This window comes from Dicentrarchus labrax, unplaced genomic scaffold (genome assembly GCF_905237075.1).
Source record: "Dicentrarchus labrax unplaced genomic scaffold, dlabrax2021, whole genome shotgun sequence".
Taxonomy (NCBI): Eukaryota; Metazoa; Chordata; class Actinopteri; family Moronidae; genus Dicentrarchus; species Dicentrarchus labrax.
In genome coordinates, this window is record NW_026136853.1 from 455,001 (window position 1) to 472,328 (window position 17,328).

Sequence of the window (17,328 nt, forward strand, 5' to 3'; positions counted from 1 at the left end):
ACTCGTACCGCTTAAAAGGGAGGATTTAGTGTTTGGTGGGAACACACCACGAGTGGAGGTTTATTGTAATGTTCAGAGACAATGATATCCTCAGGAAGTGTCAGTCCTTTTTGGTGCTCAGTGTCTTAAAGAATGCCAGAGGAGGTGTTTCACTCAGCCGGCTGGTGCTCGGTGAACCTCTTCAGGTGGTAGCGTAGCACTCCTTTGGTTTTGAACGTCTTGCCACAGCTGCAGGCGTGCGGCCGCTCGCCGGTGTGGTCAAGCTGGTGGACCCGCAGCAGCGAGCTCGTGAAGAAGAACTCCCCGCAGGTGATGCAGTAGTGGCTCTTCTCTCCGGTATGTTTGGACCTCTGGTGGCTCAGCAGCGAGCCCGACGTGATGAAGCTCTGGCCGCAGTCCTGGCAGCTGAACGGGCGCTCTCCAGTGTGGATCCTCTCGTGGGCCCTCCAGGAGTTGTGGTAGGAGAAGGCCTTCTCGCAGTACGAGCACTGGTACAGCTTCTCCTTGGTGTGGCTCAGCCGGTGCATCTTCAGGTAGTGAGCGATGGTGAAGCTCTTCCCGCAGTCGTCGCAGGTGAACGGCTTCTCGCCCACATGGAACAGCGTGATGTGAGACCTCAGGTGGGACGACTGGGTGAACCTCTTCCCGCAGGTGAGGCAGAGGAACGGCCGCTCTCCAGTGTGGGTGACCATGTGAGACTTGAGGTGGGGCGACTGCGTGAACCTCTTCCCGCACTCGGTGCACTTGTAGGGCTTCAGTCCGGTGTGCGTGCGGTTGTGCAGCTTCAGGCCCTGCAGGCTGGAGAAGCACTTTCCGCACTCAGTGCAGTGGTAGTCCTTTAGGTCCTCGTGGGTCCTCTGGTGGCAGCGCATGCCGCTCAGCAGCTTGAAGCCTTTGCCACAGGTGGGGCATTTGTGCGGCTTCCTGTTGGAGTGGGTGACCTGGTGGAGCTTCAGACTCTGAGGGTTGCTGAAGGTCTTCTTGCACTTCAGGCAGGGCAGAAGCTTCTGGTTCTTGTGCGACTTGCGGTGGAAGTTGAAGCCCTGGTAGGAGACGAACATCTTATTGCAGACTTTGCAGTGGTAGCACTTCTCCTCTTTGTGCAGCTCCAGATGCTCCGTGAGCTCGTCCTGCTCGCTGAAGCCATCCCCACAGAACCAGCACTTGAAGGGTTTGGTCCCCGAGTGCGTTCGGTGGTGGGTCTTCCAGTCCCTCTTCAGGGCGAAGGTCTTGTTGCAGTACGAGCACTGGTAGGGCTCCTGGCGGTCGTGGATCTGCTGGTGGAGGACAAGGCTCATCAGGGTTGGGTAGGTCTTCCCGCACTGCCAGCACTGGTTGGGTTTCTGTCCCTGGTGGGTCCTCAGGTGGGCCTCCAGGTGAGACTCCTTGTAGAACCCTTTCTTGCACTCGGAGCAGTAGACCATCTTTCTGCCCGTGTTGGTCGGGTGGCACTGCCTCTGGTTCCAGAGCTGAGGGTGATCATCTGTGGAGGAGCAGAGGTCAGAGGTCAGAGATCAAGTTAAAGTGTTTTTATCTCCAGTCCAACAGGGACAGGAAGTCCTGTTTCAGGTATTTTAGAGTTTCCTGATAATCAATAAAAGTATTTGATGACTCATCCTGCACTCAGGGGCGTTTACTAATGCTGTGTCCAATCAAACGCTTTCTCTCTTCCGATTATCTGCCGTTAGCGGGCAACAGAACCGGGCTCAGCAGCCGGACCAGGATCGGACGCAGACTGACAGTGAATAACTTTACAGCACCGAGGTCACTTACAGAGTTTCTGATGGACAGATTGATCGGTAGCTAACAGCTAACTGCTGTTAGCTCGGTGACTCGCTGGTTAACTGCCAGGAGCCAAACCCGGGAAGAAAACCACCTTGGTGCTGAAGTCCCTGTCGGTCCCGGGTCCGGCAGTGTTAACTGGAAGGTAGACACTGACGCTAGTTGATAGCGCTAGCTGCTATTGGCTGCTGTAAACGCCCTCCGACTGCCGGATGTTACAGGAAACACTGACTGTTATTTTATATATAAATAAAAGTTCTGACCCAGAGACAGGAAGTCCCGCCCCTCCAGCCACACTCTGCAGTCCGTCAGTTTGATGGACAGCTTCTTGAGAACAGGGTACGACTGGATCTCCACGTCGCCGTCTGGTTCTAGTTTGACCCGAACGTCTTCGGCTGCGTCCTGAAAGCAGAACCGGAGTCACATGATCTCTAAAGGAACCGTTCTACAGCCGTTAATTACAATATCAATACAATCACATTATCAATAATCAATAAAAAATAATCACATTATCAATAATCAATAAAGAATAATCACATCTGATGCTCATCCTTTATTAATATCAATTCATAATAATATAAATAGTGTAATTATTTATAATTTATTAATATTATTAATATTGATAATAATAATGATGTCGTTGATACTTTCTCACCCTCAGATGTTTCAGTTATCTTATCAGCTGCAAATAAATCAGTATTTACACCCCTAATTAATCCTAATAATTAATCCTAATAATGAATCCTAATAATCCCATAATGAATCCCAATAATCAATCCAATAATTAATCCTAATAATTAATCCTAATAATCCCATAATGAATCCCAATAATTAATCCCATAATGAATCCCAATAATTAATCCCATAATGAATCCCAATAATTAATCCCATAATGAATCCCAATAATTAATCCTAATAATGAATCCCATAATGAATCCCAATAATTAATCCCAATAATGAATCCCAATAATTAATCCCATAATGAATCCCAATAATTAATCCTAATAATTAATCCCATAATGAATCCCAATAATTAATCCTAATAATTAATCCCAATAATTAATCCTAATAATGAATCCCATAATGAATCCCAATAATTAATCCTAATAATGAATCCCAATAATTAATCCTAATAATGAATCCCATAATGAATCCCAATAATTAATCCCATAATGAATCCCAATAATTAATCCCATAATGAATCCCAATAATTAATCCCATAATGAATCCCAATAATTAATCCTAATAATTAATCCCATAATGAATCCCAATAATTAATCCTAATAATGAATCCCAATAATTAATCCTAATAATTAATCCTAATAATCCCATAATGAATCCCAATAATCAATCCAATAATTAATCCTAATAATTAATCCTAATAATTAATCCTAATAATTAATCCCGATAATTAATCCCGATAATGAATCCTGATAATGAATCCCAATAATGAATCCCATAATTAATCCCAATAATGAATCCTAATATTAGTACAGTTACCGCAGTAATAGAGTATTAATACAGTTACTGCAGTAACAGAGTATTAGTACAGTTACCGCAGTAACAGAGTATTAATACAGTTACTGCAGTAATAGAGTATTAATACAGTTACCGCAGTAATAGAGTATTAGTACAGTTACCGCAGTAATAGAGTATTAGTACAGTTACCGCAGTAATAGAGTATTAGTACAGTTACCGCAGTAATAGAGTATTAGTACAGTTACCGCAGTAATAGAGTATTAGTACAGTTACTGCAGTAACAGAGTATTAGTACAGTTACCGCAGTAACTGAGTATTAGTACAGTTACCGCAGTAATAGAGTATTAGTACAGTTACCGCAGTAATAGAGTATTAGTACAGTTACCGCAGTAACAGTATTAGTAGTTACTGCAGTAATAGAGTATTAGTACAGTTACTGCAGTAATAGAGTATTAGTACAGTTACCGCAGTAATAGAGTATTATTACAGTTACTGCAGTAACTGAGTATTAGTACAGTTACCGCAGTAATAGAGTATTAGTACAGTTACCGCAGTAATAGAGTATTAGTACAGTTACCGCAGTAATAGAGTATTAGTACAGTTACTGCAGTAACAGAGTATTAGTACAGTTACCGCAGTAACTGAGTATTAGTACAGTTACTGCAGTAATAGAGTATTAGTACAGTTACCGCAGTAATAGAGTATTATTACAGTTACTGCAGTAACAGAGTATTAGTACAGTTACCGCAGTAACTGAGTATTAGTACAGTTACCGCAGTAATAGAGTATTAGTACAGTTACCGCAGTAACAGTATTAGTAGTTACTGCAGTAATAGAGTATTAGTACAGTTACCGCAGTAATAGAGTATTAGTACAGTTACCGCAGTAATAGAGTATTAGTACAGTTACCGCAGTAACTGAGTATTAGTACAGTTACCGCAGTAATAGAGTATTAGTACAGTTACTGCAGTAATAGAGTATTATTACAGTTACTGCAGTAATAGAGTATTAGTACAGTTACCGCAGTAACAGAGTATTAGTACAGTTACCGCAGTAATAGAGTATTAGTACAGTTACTGCAGTAATAGAGTATTAGTACAGTTACCGCAGTAATAGAGTATTAGTACAGTTACTGCAGTAACAGAGTATTAGTACAGTTACCGCAGTAACAGAGTATTAGTACAGTTACCGCAGTAACTGAGTATTAGTACAGTTACCGCAGTAACAGAGTATTAGTACAGTTACCGCAGTAACAGAGTATTAGTACAGTTACCGCAGTAATAGAGTATTAGTACAGTTACTGCAGTAACAGAGTATTAGTACAGTTACCGCAGTAATAGAGTATTAGTACAGTTACCGCAGTAATAGAGTATTAGTACAGTTACCGCAGTAATAGAGTATTAGTACAGTTACTGCAGTAGTATTATGAGGAGAACCGCAGGCCTCCACAGCAGACAGAACCTCAACCAAACTCCATTCAGATTCTGGTGGTTTTAACTCCACTCTCTCTCTGATTAAAGCCACTGACAGTAGTTATGATCATTAAATCTGATGAGTGGACATCCGGCGGACATCCGGTCCATTCAACCGGAGCCCTGCAGCACTGTCTCACCTGTCTGCCCTCATGTACCTGTCTGCCCTCATGTACCTGTCTGCCCTCATGTACCTGTCTGCCCTCATGTACCTGTCTGCCCTCATGTACCTGTCTGCCCTCATGCTCTGTAGACAGGAACCGGACCTGTCTGTGTCTTAAACCGGACCAGAGTTCTGTTATATTTGTGCCGAATTAACGGACAGTAATAACAACAACAATCTCCGATAGTGTGACCCTCCTCAGTGACTGCGCGCTGTGAGCACCGACCGGATGTCTTTATATTGCTCACTTTCTGAATGGAGTTTGGCGGCAGGTTGGTTCGGTTAGCTTAGCTCGGCTAACAGCTCCGGTGTGGAACCGTCCGCTCGGTCGGTGAGTTTACCGGTGAGGTGTCGGGGTCCATCCCGCCGGTTGAGCTCTGGCTGAGGACCAGTCGGTTCCGGTTGTTCCGTTAAAGTTGGCGGTTGGTTGAGTCCAGAAGAGCTAACAGGACCAACTTCTTCTTCTGCTGCTGCTTCTGCTGCTGCTGCGGGACGGTCAGCACACTTCCGGGGGAAAGGTCAACCTCCAAAATAAGAGAAAGTCATTTTATATTTTATTAACAAACACAGTGAAATTATAAACTGTTTTCATTTCTTATTTATTTTATTTTCTATGAAAATGTAAATGTAAATGAGACAAAAAGAGGAAAAATAATCTTTTTTTATTTAAAGCATTTATAGTTATATTGTGTCTCAGTGAGCTTTACAATCTGTGCAACCATCCAGATTTATTGATTTTAACTTTATTAAGAAAATAGACAATCCATACATGAACATGTATATTATATGTACAGAAATTGATATCACAAAATTGGAACAAACACAAACAACTTCAGGTTAAAAAGTCGATTCATTTCATATTTTACATAAAAACAATCAATAAATACATGATCAATAGTTTATGCCTCTCAGTAGAAAAACAGACATTAACATTAGAAACTGTCCTCAGAGCCTCCGTTCACTAAAGACACTTTTTAATTTTTAACAATGTGTGACAAATAAAATGACAAAAATACATATTTTATATTAAAATACAATCAGTGACAGACAGAAATAATCATAAAATAACAAAAGTGTTATTAAAGGCAAACTAAATGTGAAGTTGTTAACTGTAAAACAGATGTGTTACAATCATAAAACAGATGTGTTATGGTTGTAAAACAGGTTTAAGAAGGTGTGATTGATCTCTGATACTGAAGATATCAGAACCTCCAGCCTTTCGAGACCACTGCGATGTACGTCGTGATGTTTTTAGTGAGAATAAAAGGGACCGGAGGGTCAGTGTGAGACGTCTTCAACACTGTTGATGTGTGATTGAGGGAAAAATCACTAATAACTGTTTATTAATATGAATATCATTAACTATTAACTATTTAACAGTAGACATTATAGTTCACACACTGATGATATACACTGATGTATTTTGGTAGAAGAGTAAGCCTCCAGTTGGGCTTTATGGTCGTCTCCATGTTGGTGTTCAGCAGCCAGCAGAGGTCACGTGAAGCGAGTTGCTCTGCTCTCATTGGCGGCTCTCCTGCTCACACAGGATCTGGTATTCCAGATAAACAGTAAAATGTGTTTGTGAACAGATCTGAGGAGAGAAACAGTCAACAACAGAATCTGGATCCATATCTGATCAGCACTGTTTGACAGTTTTATCTGAGTTTGGTTGAGCTGGACGGACTCACTGAGAATGAGCTGTCAATCACAAGGTAGCCTAAAGCATACCCTGCTTTATGGTCTGTTTTACTCTCAATGGGACCTTCAGTTACTAAATGAACATCATGCTGTATGGAAGAAGACTGAAACTAGAGACTGAGACCAGAAACTCATCAGGGAACTGTTTACTGAACTCATTGATCTCCATAAGACTCCATACTATCAGTGGAGCTGTCCTCTGCTGGCCTGAGGGGAAATTGTCCGGCTTCATAAATGTCCAACAATGAGAATTTTAGGTCTTAAAATGTAAATATGATTATAATAGATCTTAAAATGTATTTATTACTCGTATAAAGTTAAATGTATGTAGATGATTCTGTAACAACTACACAAGCAAACCAGAACCACCTGGAGAGATTCTGGAGATAATCTGGAGAAATGTTTGGTACTGTCCATAAACCCTGACCCGTAATCAACCTCTTCATCAGCAGGACAAAGTCTACTGGAAACACCACTGCATAAATGAAGTGGAGCCCAGAACCCGGAACCCAGAACCCGGAGCCCAGAACCCAGAACCCAGAACCTCAGTCTAACGTGGAGTTCACAGAGACACAAAGAAACACAACAAGATAAATAAATGATTTAATAGAATTTCTTTCTCTTGAAAAGCTGTTAAATTACACTTCCTGTCCTGTTCAGACAGACAGAGAGACAGACAGAGAGACAGACAGAGAGACAGACAGGTTCGGTCTACAGTCCCCCTTTAGGACCAGAACCAACCAGAGAACCCAGAAAGTAAAAGAGGCACGATGATGATGATGATGATGATGATGATGATGAGACCTACAGAAACATAATCTAAAAAAATTAAAGTCCTCGTTAACACTCAGTGTCTCCATGGCAACAGAAAGACAAACATTAACTATCAGCGTCCGTTTTGTCCCGCGAGCGCGAGTCCCGGCCGGCGTCCGGGTCGGAGGTCACACGGGGAGCCACGCCCACATCAGCACACCGGCGGAGGTGGCAGCCAATCGGGGAGCAGCTAGCGGCGGTAGACTCCGAAGGCCACCAGGCTGAGGAAGATGGTGACTCCGATCAGAGAGGCGGTGGCCGGGGCGGTGAAGAACTGCCGGTACTGGATCTGACAGTACCACAGCACCGACAGCATCAGGACCAGCAGGGGGACCATCAGGCTGCCCACATTCAGAGCCACCTGCACCTGGTCTGCAGGACGCGGACCCCCCGCTGACCCCCGACCCGAATGCTGAGAGATGTGACAGTGCAGGACGCAGTTGTGGACCAGGTTCAGGGAGGCCAGAGTCTGAGCGTCATCCTGCAGCAGCTGACCCTGATAGATCAACCGGACCTGCTGCTCCTGCCCCGCAAAGTAGGTCCTGTAGGGCAGATGGCAGAGGGCAATAGTGATACAATAGTGGGGCAGTAGTGAGGCAGTAGTGATACAATAGTGGGGCAGTAGTGATACAGTAGTGGGGCAGTAGTGATACAATAGTGGGGCAGTAGTGATACAGTAGTGGGGCAGTAGTGATACAATAGTGGGGCAGTAGTGATACAGTAGTGGGGCAGTAGTGATACAATAGTGGGGCAGTAGTGATACAGTAGTGGGGCAGAAGTGATACAATAGTGGGGCAGAAGTGAGGCAGAAGTGAGGCAGTAGTGGGGCAGTAGGGGGGCAGTAGTGAGGCAGTAGTGATACAATAGTGGGGCAGAAGTGAGGCAGAAGTGGGCGGTGGGGCAGGGGGCAGTAGTGAGGCAGTAGTGATACAATAGTGGGGCAGAAGTGAGGCAGAAGTGAGGCAGAAGTGGAGGCAGTAGTGGGGCAGTAGTGAGGCAGTAGTGATACAATAGTGGGGCAGAAGTGAGGCAGTAGGGGGGCAGTAGAGGGGCAGTAGAGGGGCAGTAGTGGGGCAGTAGAGGGGCAGTAGAGGGGCAGTAGAGGGGCAGTAGTGGGGCAGTAGTGAGGCAGTAGTGATGCAGTAGAGGGGCAGTAGTGGTGCAGTAGTGAGGCAGTAGTGATACAATAGTGGGGCAGTAGTGAGGCAGTAGTGGTGCAGTAGTGAGGCAGTAGTGGGGCAGTAGTGGTGCAGTAGTGGGGCAGTAGTGGTGCAGTAGTGATACAATAGTGGGGCAGAAATGAGGCAGAAGTGAGGCAGTAGTGGGGCAGTAGTGAGGCAGTAGTGATACAATAGTGGGGCAGAAGTGAGGCAGTAGTGGGGCAGTAGGGGGGCAGTAGTGAGGCAGTAGTGATACAATAGTGGGGCAGAAGTGAGGCAGTAGAGGGGCGGTAGAGGGGCAGTAGTGATGCAGTAGTGGGGCAGTAGAGGGGCAGTAGTGAGGCAGTAGTGAGGCAGTAGAGGGGCAGTAGAGGGGCAGTAGAGGGGCAGTAGTGGTGCAGTAGTGAGGCAGTAGTGATACAATAGTGGGGCAGAAGTGGGGCAGTAGTGAGGCAGTAGTGATGCAGTAGTGATGCAGTAGAGGGGCAGTAGAGGGGCAGTAGTGAGGCAGTAGAGGGGCAGTAGAGGGGCAGTAGTGGTGCAGTAGTGAGGCAGTAGTGATACAGTAGTGGGGCAGTAGTGGTGCAGTAGTGGGGCACTAGTGATACAATAGTGGTGCAGTAGTGATACAGTAGTGATACAGTAGTGGGGCACTAGTGATACAATAGTGATACAATAGTGGGGCAATAGTGGGGCAATAGTGATACAGTAGTGATACAGTAGTGATACAGTAGTGGGGCACTAGTGATACAATAGTGGGGCAATAGTGGGGCAATAGTGGGGCAGTAGTGAGGCAGTAGTGAGGCAGTAGAGGGGCAATAGTGAGGCAGTAGTGGGGCACTAGTGATACAATAGTGGGGCAATAGTGGGGCAATAGTGAGGCAGTAGTGAGGCAGTAGTGAGGCAGTAGAGGGGCAATAGTGATACAGTAGTGGGGCACTAGTGATACAATAGTGGGGCAATAGTGAGGCAGTAGTGAGGCAGTAGAGGGGCAATAGTGAGGCAGTAGTGGGGCACTAGTGATACAATAGTGAGGCAGTAGTGAGGCAATAGTGAGGCAATAGTGAGGCAATAGTGATACAATAGTGGGGCAATAGTGGGGCAATAGTGGGGCAGTAGTTTTACCGTTTGATGTATCCGATGGTGTCCTGTGGTTGGACCTGAGCCGTTCTCTCTGTGTCGTTGAGGAACTTCAGTCTGACCACCATGTTCCTCTCAGACGATGAGGACTCTCCTCCTCCTCCTCCTCCTCCTCCTCCTCCTCCTCCTCCTCCTCCTCTGCTCCTCATGCCATCTCCTCCCACCTCCCCCCTCCCACCCTCCTGCCCCTCCCCTTTCTCCTCCTGGGTGGAGCTGTTGGTGGGCAGAGCCTCTGTCACAGAGCTGTCACTCACAGAGCTCGAGGGGGAGGAGGAGGATGAAGAAGAGGTGGTGTTGGTGGAGGAGGGGGGCGTGTCCGGGTGGGCGGGGCTGCTCCTCAGTGAGGGGGCGGGGCCTGTGGTGGAGGTGAACAGGTGTTCTGGGGGCTCGGAGGTGCGGGTGGAGATCCAGGCGAGCAGCAGCACCAGGAGGAGCAGCAGAGAGCCGAACAGCAGCGTCACCTCGTCTCCGACACCTTCAATCAGAGCCATCGCCCACGGCAACGCCCACTGAGGTCAACGCAGGTCACACACCGGCACACAGGGGGCGGGGCTTAGCATCAACACCTGAAAAAGTGACGTAGAGCAGTGATGATCTGACCTTTGACTTTTATCAGTGATGGACTTTGTTGTTTTATTTACTGATTGATTAGTTTAGTGTCAGCAGAAGATACAAAGAGTGGAATCTGAATGGAGTTTGGTTCCTGCTGCGTGCTCCGGTTAAAGATACCACACTGCTTATATTTAGGGATCGAGCACTGACAAGTGCAAGGTCACTATTGTTCCTGTAGGAATTATTAGGGACCGAGCCAGCGACCGGCAAGGTCCCTATTGTTTTTGCTTGATTTCTTCTTCTTACCTATTATTATTTTTAGCCCCCATTGACTGCATTTTTGCCCCCTGAACATTTACGAAAACTGTATTTTATTTGGCAAAGTTATCAGGCCTGGTGAAAATGGGGATATTCTCTGTGTCGCTTTCGGGTTGGCCACTAGGTGGCGCTACTATCATAAAAAATGTGTTTAGGCTAATAACTTCTGCATAGTTTGTCGCACATTCAAAAAACTTATATCCACGCGTTCGGTGAATAAAGCTGAATCTTCCCATATAGGCCACGCCCACTTCCGCCTATAATTTTTTTCCGTTAGAGCGCAAAATGTCCTTAAATTACTTTTTCGTGTTCCTCCTGCACGCTTTGTCCGATTCGCACGAAATTTTTCACCAAGCACCTGGGGACCGCGCTTGCAAAAAGAGTAATTTGAACATTTTTCAAATTTCAAAAAATAAGAACGCAATAAAATTCCAACTTCCTGTAGATTTTTCGTCAAAAAGGAAGTGGACCATTTCTCCACATTGGTTTCTCCGATTGACATCAAACTTGGGTCCATAGTTCCTCATGTCTTCCTTAGGCATCGTGCACAGTTTCAGGCAATCGCCTCTAGGTGGCGCTCTTTAAAATGAAGAAGTTTATATCTCTACAACGGTATGTGTGATTAAGATGAAACTTGGTACGATGCTTCCCCATGGCTCCCTGAGGTTTGCTAATAAATGTGACAACAATCCGCCACTAGGTGGCGCTCTGGTGGCAGGGTAAATCACTGTGCGGAGACCGTAATAGTTATGAATATGAAATTCACAGGGCACGTGTAGAGTGGTGCCTGAAGCTCACATACCAAAAATCCTGTTTGTCGTGTTTGTAGCGCCCCCTACAGGATAAAAAAAAGCAGCCCCGGCGCCACGTTTCACCGATATGTACGAAACTCGGTAGGCACGTGTAACATGCCGGGACGTACAAAAAAGCCTCTTGGACCCATACCCCAAACCCCAACGGAAGTCGGCCATTTTGATTTTAATTTTTGGCGAACTTTTCGCGTTGTATTTGAACGAACAGAGTAGTTCAATCTACAAACATTGGTTATCTAAAGTTGTGCTATTTGTGACTGTATGTTTAACCGTGTGCCCGTGACGACGTGTCGAATTCCACCGATTGGACATCAAACAGATAGTACTCATACCTTCAGTGTACAGTCCCACCCTGAACACGTCTACATGACAATATTCAGACATAGTGATAGCGCCACCTACTGGCAACAGGAAGTAAGCTCTGCGTAGCGATTTTGAGCTGATTTATGTGAAATTTCATGTTTTGGTCCGTACGTGTAACGACGGCACGCGACGCAGCCGCAGCACGCCCCGAGTTGCGTGGAGTGCGAGGTCCCGCTCAACGCTGCCTGCAGCTTTAATTAGGGATCCTATTGTTCCTGAAGGAATTATTATTATTTTGTGCCTCTTTCACCGCATATTTAACCCCCGCAGCATTCTCAAATGTACGAAAATTGGTACGCATGTGTACGATGATAAAAGAAGCAGAAAAGTCTCAAGGACCCATACCTCAAACCCAACAGGAAGTCGGCCATTTTGGATTTTGTGGCCATTTTTGGCGATTTACACACGTTGTATTTGAACGAACTCCTCCTAGGGCATTTATCGGACTGACTTTAATATATATAATATATATTATATATTATTGATAACTTTTAACTCTTCTTAATCCCCATACAGAATGTGTTAATTTATCTGTTTGAATGTTGATCAGCAGGTCAGCAGACTGCAGAGCATTGTGGGTAATCCCTGTGTATTAAACAACAGCTGATCACAGTGATCGATGATGTAGCCCTGTATTGATCAGCTCTTTATAAACAGACATCAGCTCCATTACACCGATTTAAGATCTCAGTCAAACTCTGCAGCCACTGATCAACTGATTATTGATTATTATGAGGCTGGTTATTGATCATGAGGCTGGTTATTGGCTGGTTATTGATCATGGTTATTGATCATGAGGTGACTGTACAGTCCGTGTGAAGGGACTACAGTCTGAGGACGTCCAGGTGCTGATCAGCCTCAACCTGTTGTCTCTTTAATGCTAACCCTCTGAGCTAACTGCTAACCCTCTGAGCTAACTGCTAACCCTCTGAGCTAACTGCTAACCCTCTGAGCTAACTGCTAACCCTCTGAGCTAACTGCTAACAGCGGACCGGAAGTCAGATAAGCTAAGCTACATGCTAACAGCGTCCGCTGTGAGCTCGTGAGTAGATGCAGAGAGACAGTGAGTGCGCGCGCAGAGACACGAGATCAAATCAAACTTACTGTTCAGTTTAGAAACGTCACATCGTTAGCCTGCAGGCTAACCAGGCTAATCTGTTCTGACTGCTGCTCCCGACACTTCCTGCTTCCGCTTCTTCTTCTTCTGTGGTTCTGACGCAGCGGTGACGCTCTGCTGCTTCCTGCTGGTCGTCTGACAATGTTTGTTTGTTTATTTGTTTGTTTGTTTGTTTTATTCCTCCTTCCTATGTGATCGTATTCTTTATTATTCTTCTATCAATGTATTAAATACAATGTGACCCTGTTCTGTTGTAAACAACAATAACTCTCTTACTGCATGAATTCATTATTATTTAATATTATTCAGTGAAGAACAAATAAACAAACAAACACAGAAAACACTAATGTTCTAATAACAGTAAGATTGTTTTCAGGTATTGATCCAGATATTTCTGAGATATTTCATAGAGAAGAGCGACACATTCAAATACATGGAACCAAATGAGGACAGCATATTGATTGATACTAATAATCAATATTATTATTGCCACAGTGATGCTATAAAATCCTTCACCAGTAAAACAACCTAAGATAATTTTATTTGTATAGCACCAATTCATAACAGAAGTTATCTCAGGACACTTTTCAAATAGAGCAGGTCTAGACCGAACTCTTTAAAACATTATTTACAGAGACCCAACAGTACCACCATGAGCAAGCACTTGGAGACAAGGGCAAGGAAACACTGCCTGTTAAAAGGCAGAAACATAGGACAGATCCTCCGGCTCTAGGTGGGTGGTTGAAAAATATTCACTTTTCTCCAGTTTATGATTTTTGAGTTTTCAAATAAAATAAGAATATATAAAGTTATAAAAGCAGGGACATCATTAAATGTTCATTATATTTTATCTGCAGAGAAGAAGATTGTTGTCTGAAAGGTCAAACTGTGTTAATAGTTACATAAAAACAATCAATAAATGCACGATCAATAGATTCTGCCTCTCAGTATAAAAACAGACATTAACATCAGAAACTGTTCTCAGTACTCGTGCTGCAGCGTTTTGAATTAATTGGAGCGTTTTAATGGACTTATTGGGGCAACCTGATAATAAAGAGTTGCAGTAATCCAGCCTTGAAGTAACAAATGCATGGATTAGTTTTTCTGCATCTGTCTGTGATAGTATGTGTCTAATTTTTCTAATATTACGTAAATGAAAGAAGGCAGTCCTAGAGGTCTGCTTCATGTGGGAGTTAAATGACAAATCCTGATCAAAGATAACTCCAAAATTCCTGACAGTGGTGCTAGAGGCCAAGGTAATGCCATCTAGAGTAACTATATCTTTAGACAATGAGTCTCTAAGGTTTTTGGGGCCAAGAACAAGAATTTCGTTTTTTTCTGAGTTTAACATCAGAAAATTGCAGCTCATCCAGGATTTTATGTCCTTAAGACATGTTTGTAATTTAGATAATTGATTAATTTCATCGGGCTTGATTGATAGATATAACTGCGTATCATCTGCATAACAGTGAAAGTTAATGGAGTGATTCCTAATAATGTTGCCTAAAGGGAGCATATATAAAGTAAATAGTATTGGTCCAAGTACAGAACCTTGTGGAACTCCATGACTAACTTTAGTATTTATTGAAGATTCATCGTTAACATGTACAAACTGCGAACGATCTGATAAATATGACTTAAACCAGCTTAGTGCGGTTCCTTTAATGCCAATTTGATGCTCAAGTCTCTGTAAAAGAATATTATGGTCAATGGTGTCAAATGCAGCACTAAGATCTAATACTACAAGTACAGAGACAAGTCCATTGTCAGAAGCAGTCAGAAGGTCATTATTAACTTTAACCAGAGCTGTCTCTGTGCTATGATGAACTCTAAATCCTGACTGAAAATCCTCAAATAAACTATTGTTATGTAGAAAGTCACACAACTCTTTGGCGACTACTTTCTCCAGAATCTTAGAGAGGAAGGGGAGGTTAGAAATCGGTCTATAGTTGGCTAAAACCCCTGGGTCAAGAGTGGACTTTTTTAAGAAGGGGTTTAATTACAGCTACTTTAAAGGACTGTGGTACATATCCTGATAATAAAGAAAGACTAATCATATCCAGTAAAGAAGTGCCAATTAAGGGAACAACTTCTTTAAGCAGCCTAGTTGGGATCGGGTCTAATAGACAGGTTGATGGCTTCGATGAAGAAATGATTGAAGTTAACTGATGAAGATCGATAGCAGAGAAACAGTCTAAATATATATTTAAGTTTACATTAGCAGAAGTCCCTGAACTTGGAGAGCCACTGATAACTGTTGATGGCAGTTGGTGATTAATTTTCTCTCTAATAGTAATAATTTTATTATAGAAGAAGCTCATGAAGTCATTGCTACTTAAGTTTATGGGGATATGTGGCTCAATAGAGCTGTGACTCTCTGTCAGCCTGGCTACAGTGCTGAAGAGGAACCTAGGGTTGTTCTTATTTTCTTCTATTAATGCTGAGTAATAGGCTCCTCTGGCATTACGGAGGGCCTTTCTATAAGTTTTAAGATTATCTTGCCAAATTGAGCGATATTCTGATAATTTGGAAGAGCGCCATTTCATTTCAGATTTCATAGCTATTTGTTTTAACTGACGGGTTTGGTGGTTATACCAAGGTGCTAGTCTCCTATGTTTTAATTAATTAGTCTCTAAAAGTAGAACAGGAGCCAGAGCCTTCAGTTACCAAGCTCCTCTCCTGTGGAACCAGCTTCCAGTTGTGGTTCGGGAGGCAGACACCCTCACCACATTCAAGAGTAGGCTTAAGACATTCCTCTTTGATAAAGCTTATAGTTAGGGCTGGATCAGGTGAGTCCTGAACCATCCCTTAGTTATGCTGCTATAGGCCTAGACTATCGGGGGATTACCCATGGTGCACTGAGCTCCTCCCTTCCTCTCTCTTTCTGCACTCATTCATGTCCCTTTAATGCATGTTACTAACTTCACTTCTTCCCCGGAGTTCTTGTGCTTTCTCGTCTCGCAGGTTCTTGTCGATCCTGGTGGAGCCTCCTGCCATGGTCCTGCTAGATTGCCATTGCCAATACTGTTGTTACTGTGCACCTGTCTGTCTCTCTCTTGCTCTCTCTCTCTCTGCCTCTCTCTCTCTGTCTCTCTCTCTCTCTCGCTCACCCCAACTGGTCGAGACAGACGACCACCCACCTAGAGCCGGAGGATCTGTCCTAGGTTTCTGCCTTTTAACAGGCAGTTTTTCCTTGCCCTTGTCTCCAAGGTCTTGCGCATGGTGGTACTGTTGGGTCTCTGTAAATAATGTTAAAGAGTTCGGTCTAGACCTGCTCTATTTGAAAAGTGTCCTGAGATAACTTCTGTTATGAATTGGCGCTATACAAATAAAATTGAATTGAATTGAAATGTCATTAATATATAAACAAAGAGCTGTGGGCCCAGTACGCAACCATGTGGAACTTCACATTAAAGCTTTCATAACCAGCACAATAAAAATGTTTGTAGTTTGTTCGATTTAATAATCAAATGATCTTTTTAATGAATAAAACAAGATTTCTGTCATACAAACAGAATTAAGATTAAATATATTAGAAATGTATGGAGTTTTTGTTTGAGAATTTGTGTCTTTATTACATGCGAGAAAATAAATGATCTGAGAGACTAGAAAAAGTTAGCTTCCATTTAGGATAGCCTATTTAATGTTTAATCTTCAGTGATGTTAGCTGAGCAGAACTCCACATTAGACACTAGACATTTGTTCCTATGATGGGAATGATTTTGATTACCAACTCGCTCAGCTAGCTACCCATCGAGTTGTGCGTGTCATCGTCTTACCCAAACATTGGAGTCTCCGCGCTCAACTAAGGCAGCGCATCTATGCTGGTGAATCGACAATGGTGTAACGATTCAGTTCACTGCCAAGACGATTCTCACCCGACTGGCCAATAGGAACGTGACATTATTTTCACAGCGAGAGCAAAATCCTGACAGGAGAGCAAGAAATTGCATCGAGAGCAAAGACTTAGGTTTTGAGAGAGAGAAGAAAAACGTTTAAGAGAAAATGTTTTCACACTGATAGCAAAAAAACATATATTTGAGAGTTAAAAAAAAGTATTTTGAGAGATTTTTTTTTCTCAGAAATAATTTTAAAAATTTCAAATTTATATTTTTTCATGTTCTATGAGGAAATACTTTCTCTCAAATATTTTTTCTCTCTCATAAAATGCGTTTTTTGCTATCAGTGTGATAACTTTTTCTCTAAAACATTTTTTTCTCTCAGATCATTTATTTTCTCGCATGTAATAAAGACACAAATCTAACTCCATAGATATGGATTTATTTATTAAATTATAGAATATCGATCATGTTATATTTCAACTTTTGTCACATGTGACGATTATTGTCTATTACTGCCTTATTAATATGTTTCATATATTATTGTTCATTTTTTGTTTATGTTTTTCTTGACTTGCAGTCCTTGTGTTGTCTCATATTGTGGATCAAATATATTCTTT

At 43.2% G+C, this 17,328-nt stretch overlaps 2 protein-coding genes and 1 long non-coding RNA gene across 27 annotated transcripts in view; 1 reads left to right on the forward strand and 2 right to left on the reverse strand.

The window, feature by feature from the left end:
* LOC127360165 (zinc finger protein 664) overlaps window positions 1–5,392 on the reverse strand; it is a 10,331-nt gene extending 4,939 nt beyond the window's left edge. For all 23 annotated transcript variants that reach the window (XM_051394436.1, XM_051394435.1, XM_051394433.1 and 20 more), the window contains exons 1-3: window positions 5,238–5,392; window positions 2,046–2,184; window positions 1–1,483 (exon numbers count right to left, since the gene is read on the reverse strand). The exon at window positions 1–1,483 is cut by the window's left edge. In XM_051394436.1, the coding sequence (XP_051250396.1) occupies window positions 150–1,483; window positions 2,046–2,184; window positions 5,238–5,258 (1,494 nt within the window). In that variant the 5' untranslated portion in view covers window positions 5,259–5,392 and the 3' untranslated portion in view covers window positions 1–149. The remainder of the gene's footprint in view (window positions 1,484–2,045; window positions 2,185–5,237) is intronic.
* Window positions 5,393–7,184: 1,792 nt separating this feature from the next.
* Window positions 7,185–12,978, reverse strand: tmub1 (transmembrane and ubiquitin-like domain containing 1). The gene is made up of 4 exons (XM_051394460.1): window positions 12,857–12,978; window positions 9,886–10,273; window positions 9,693–9,807; window positions 7,185–7,949 (listed from the first exon to the last, which is right to left on the reverse strand). The coding sequence occupies exons 2-4, from the start codon at window positions 10,196–10,198 to the stop codon at window positions 7,598–7,600; spliced, it is 780 nt and encodes a 259-aa protein (XP_051250420.1). The 5' UTR covers window positions 10,199–10,273; window positions 12,857–12,978; the 3' UTR covers window positions 7,185–7,597.
* Window positions 8,565–9,150, forward strand: LOC127360178 (uncharacterized). 3 transcript variants are annotated; one of them, XR_007883323.1, is made up of 3 exons: window positions 8,565–8,654; window positions 8,864–8,962; window positions 9,062–9,150. It is a non-coding gene; the product is annotated as an uncharacterized LOC127360178 (long non-coding RNA). The 3 variants fall into 3 exon arrangements; XR_007883325.1 differs by having other exon boundaries at window positions 8,897–8,962; XR_007883324.1 differs by having other exon boundaries at window positions 8,609–8,676; window positions 8,897–8,962.
* Window positions 12,979–17,328: the final 4,350 nt, after the last annotated feature.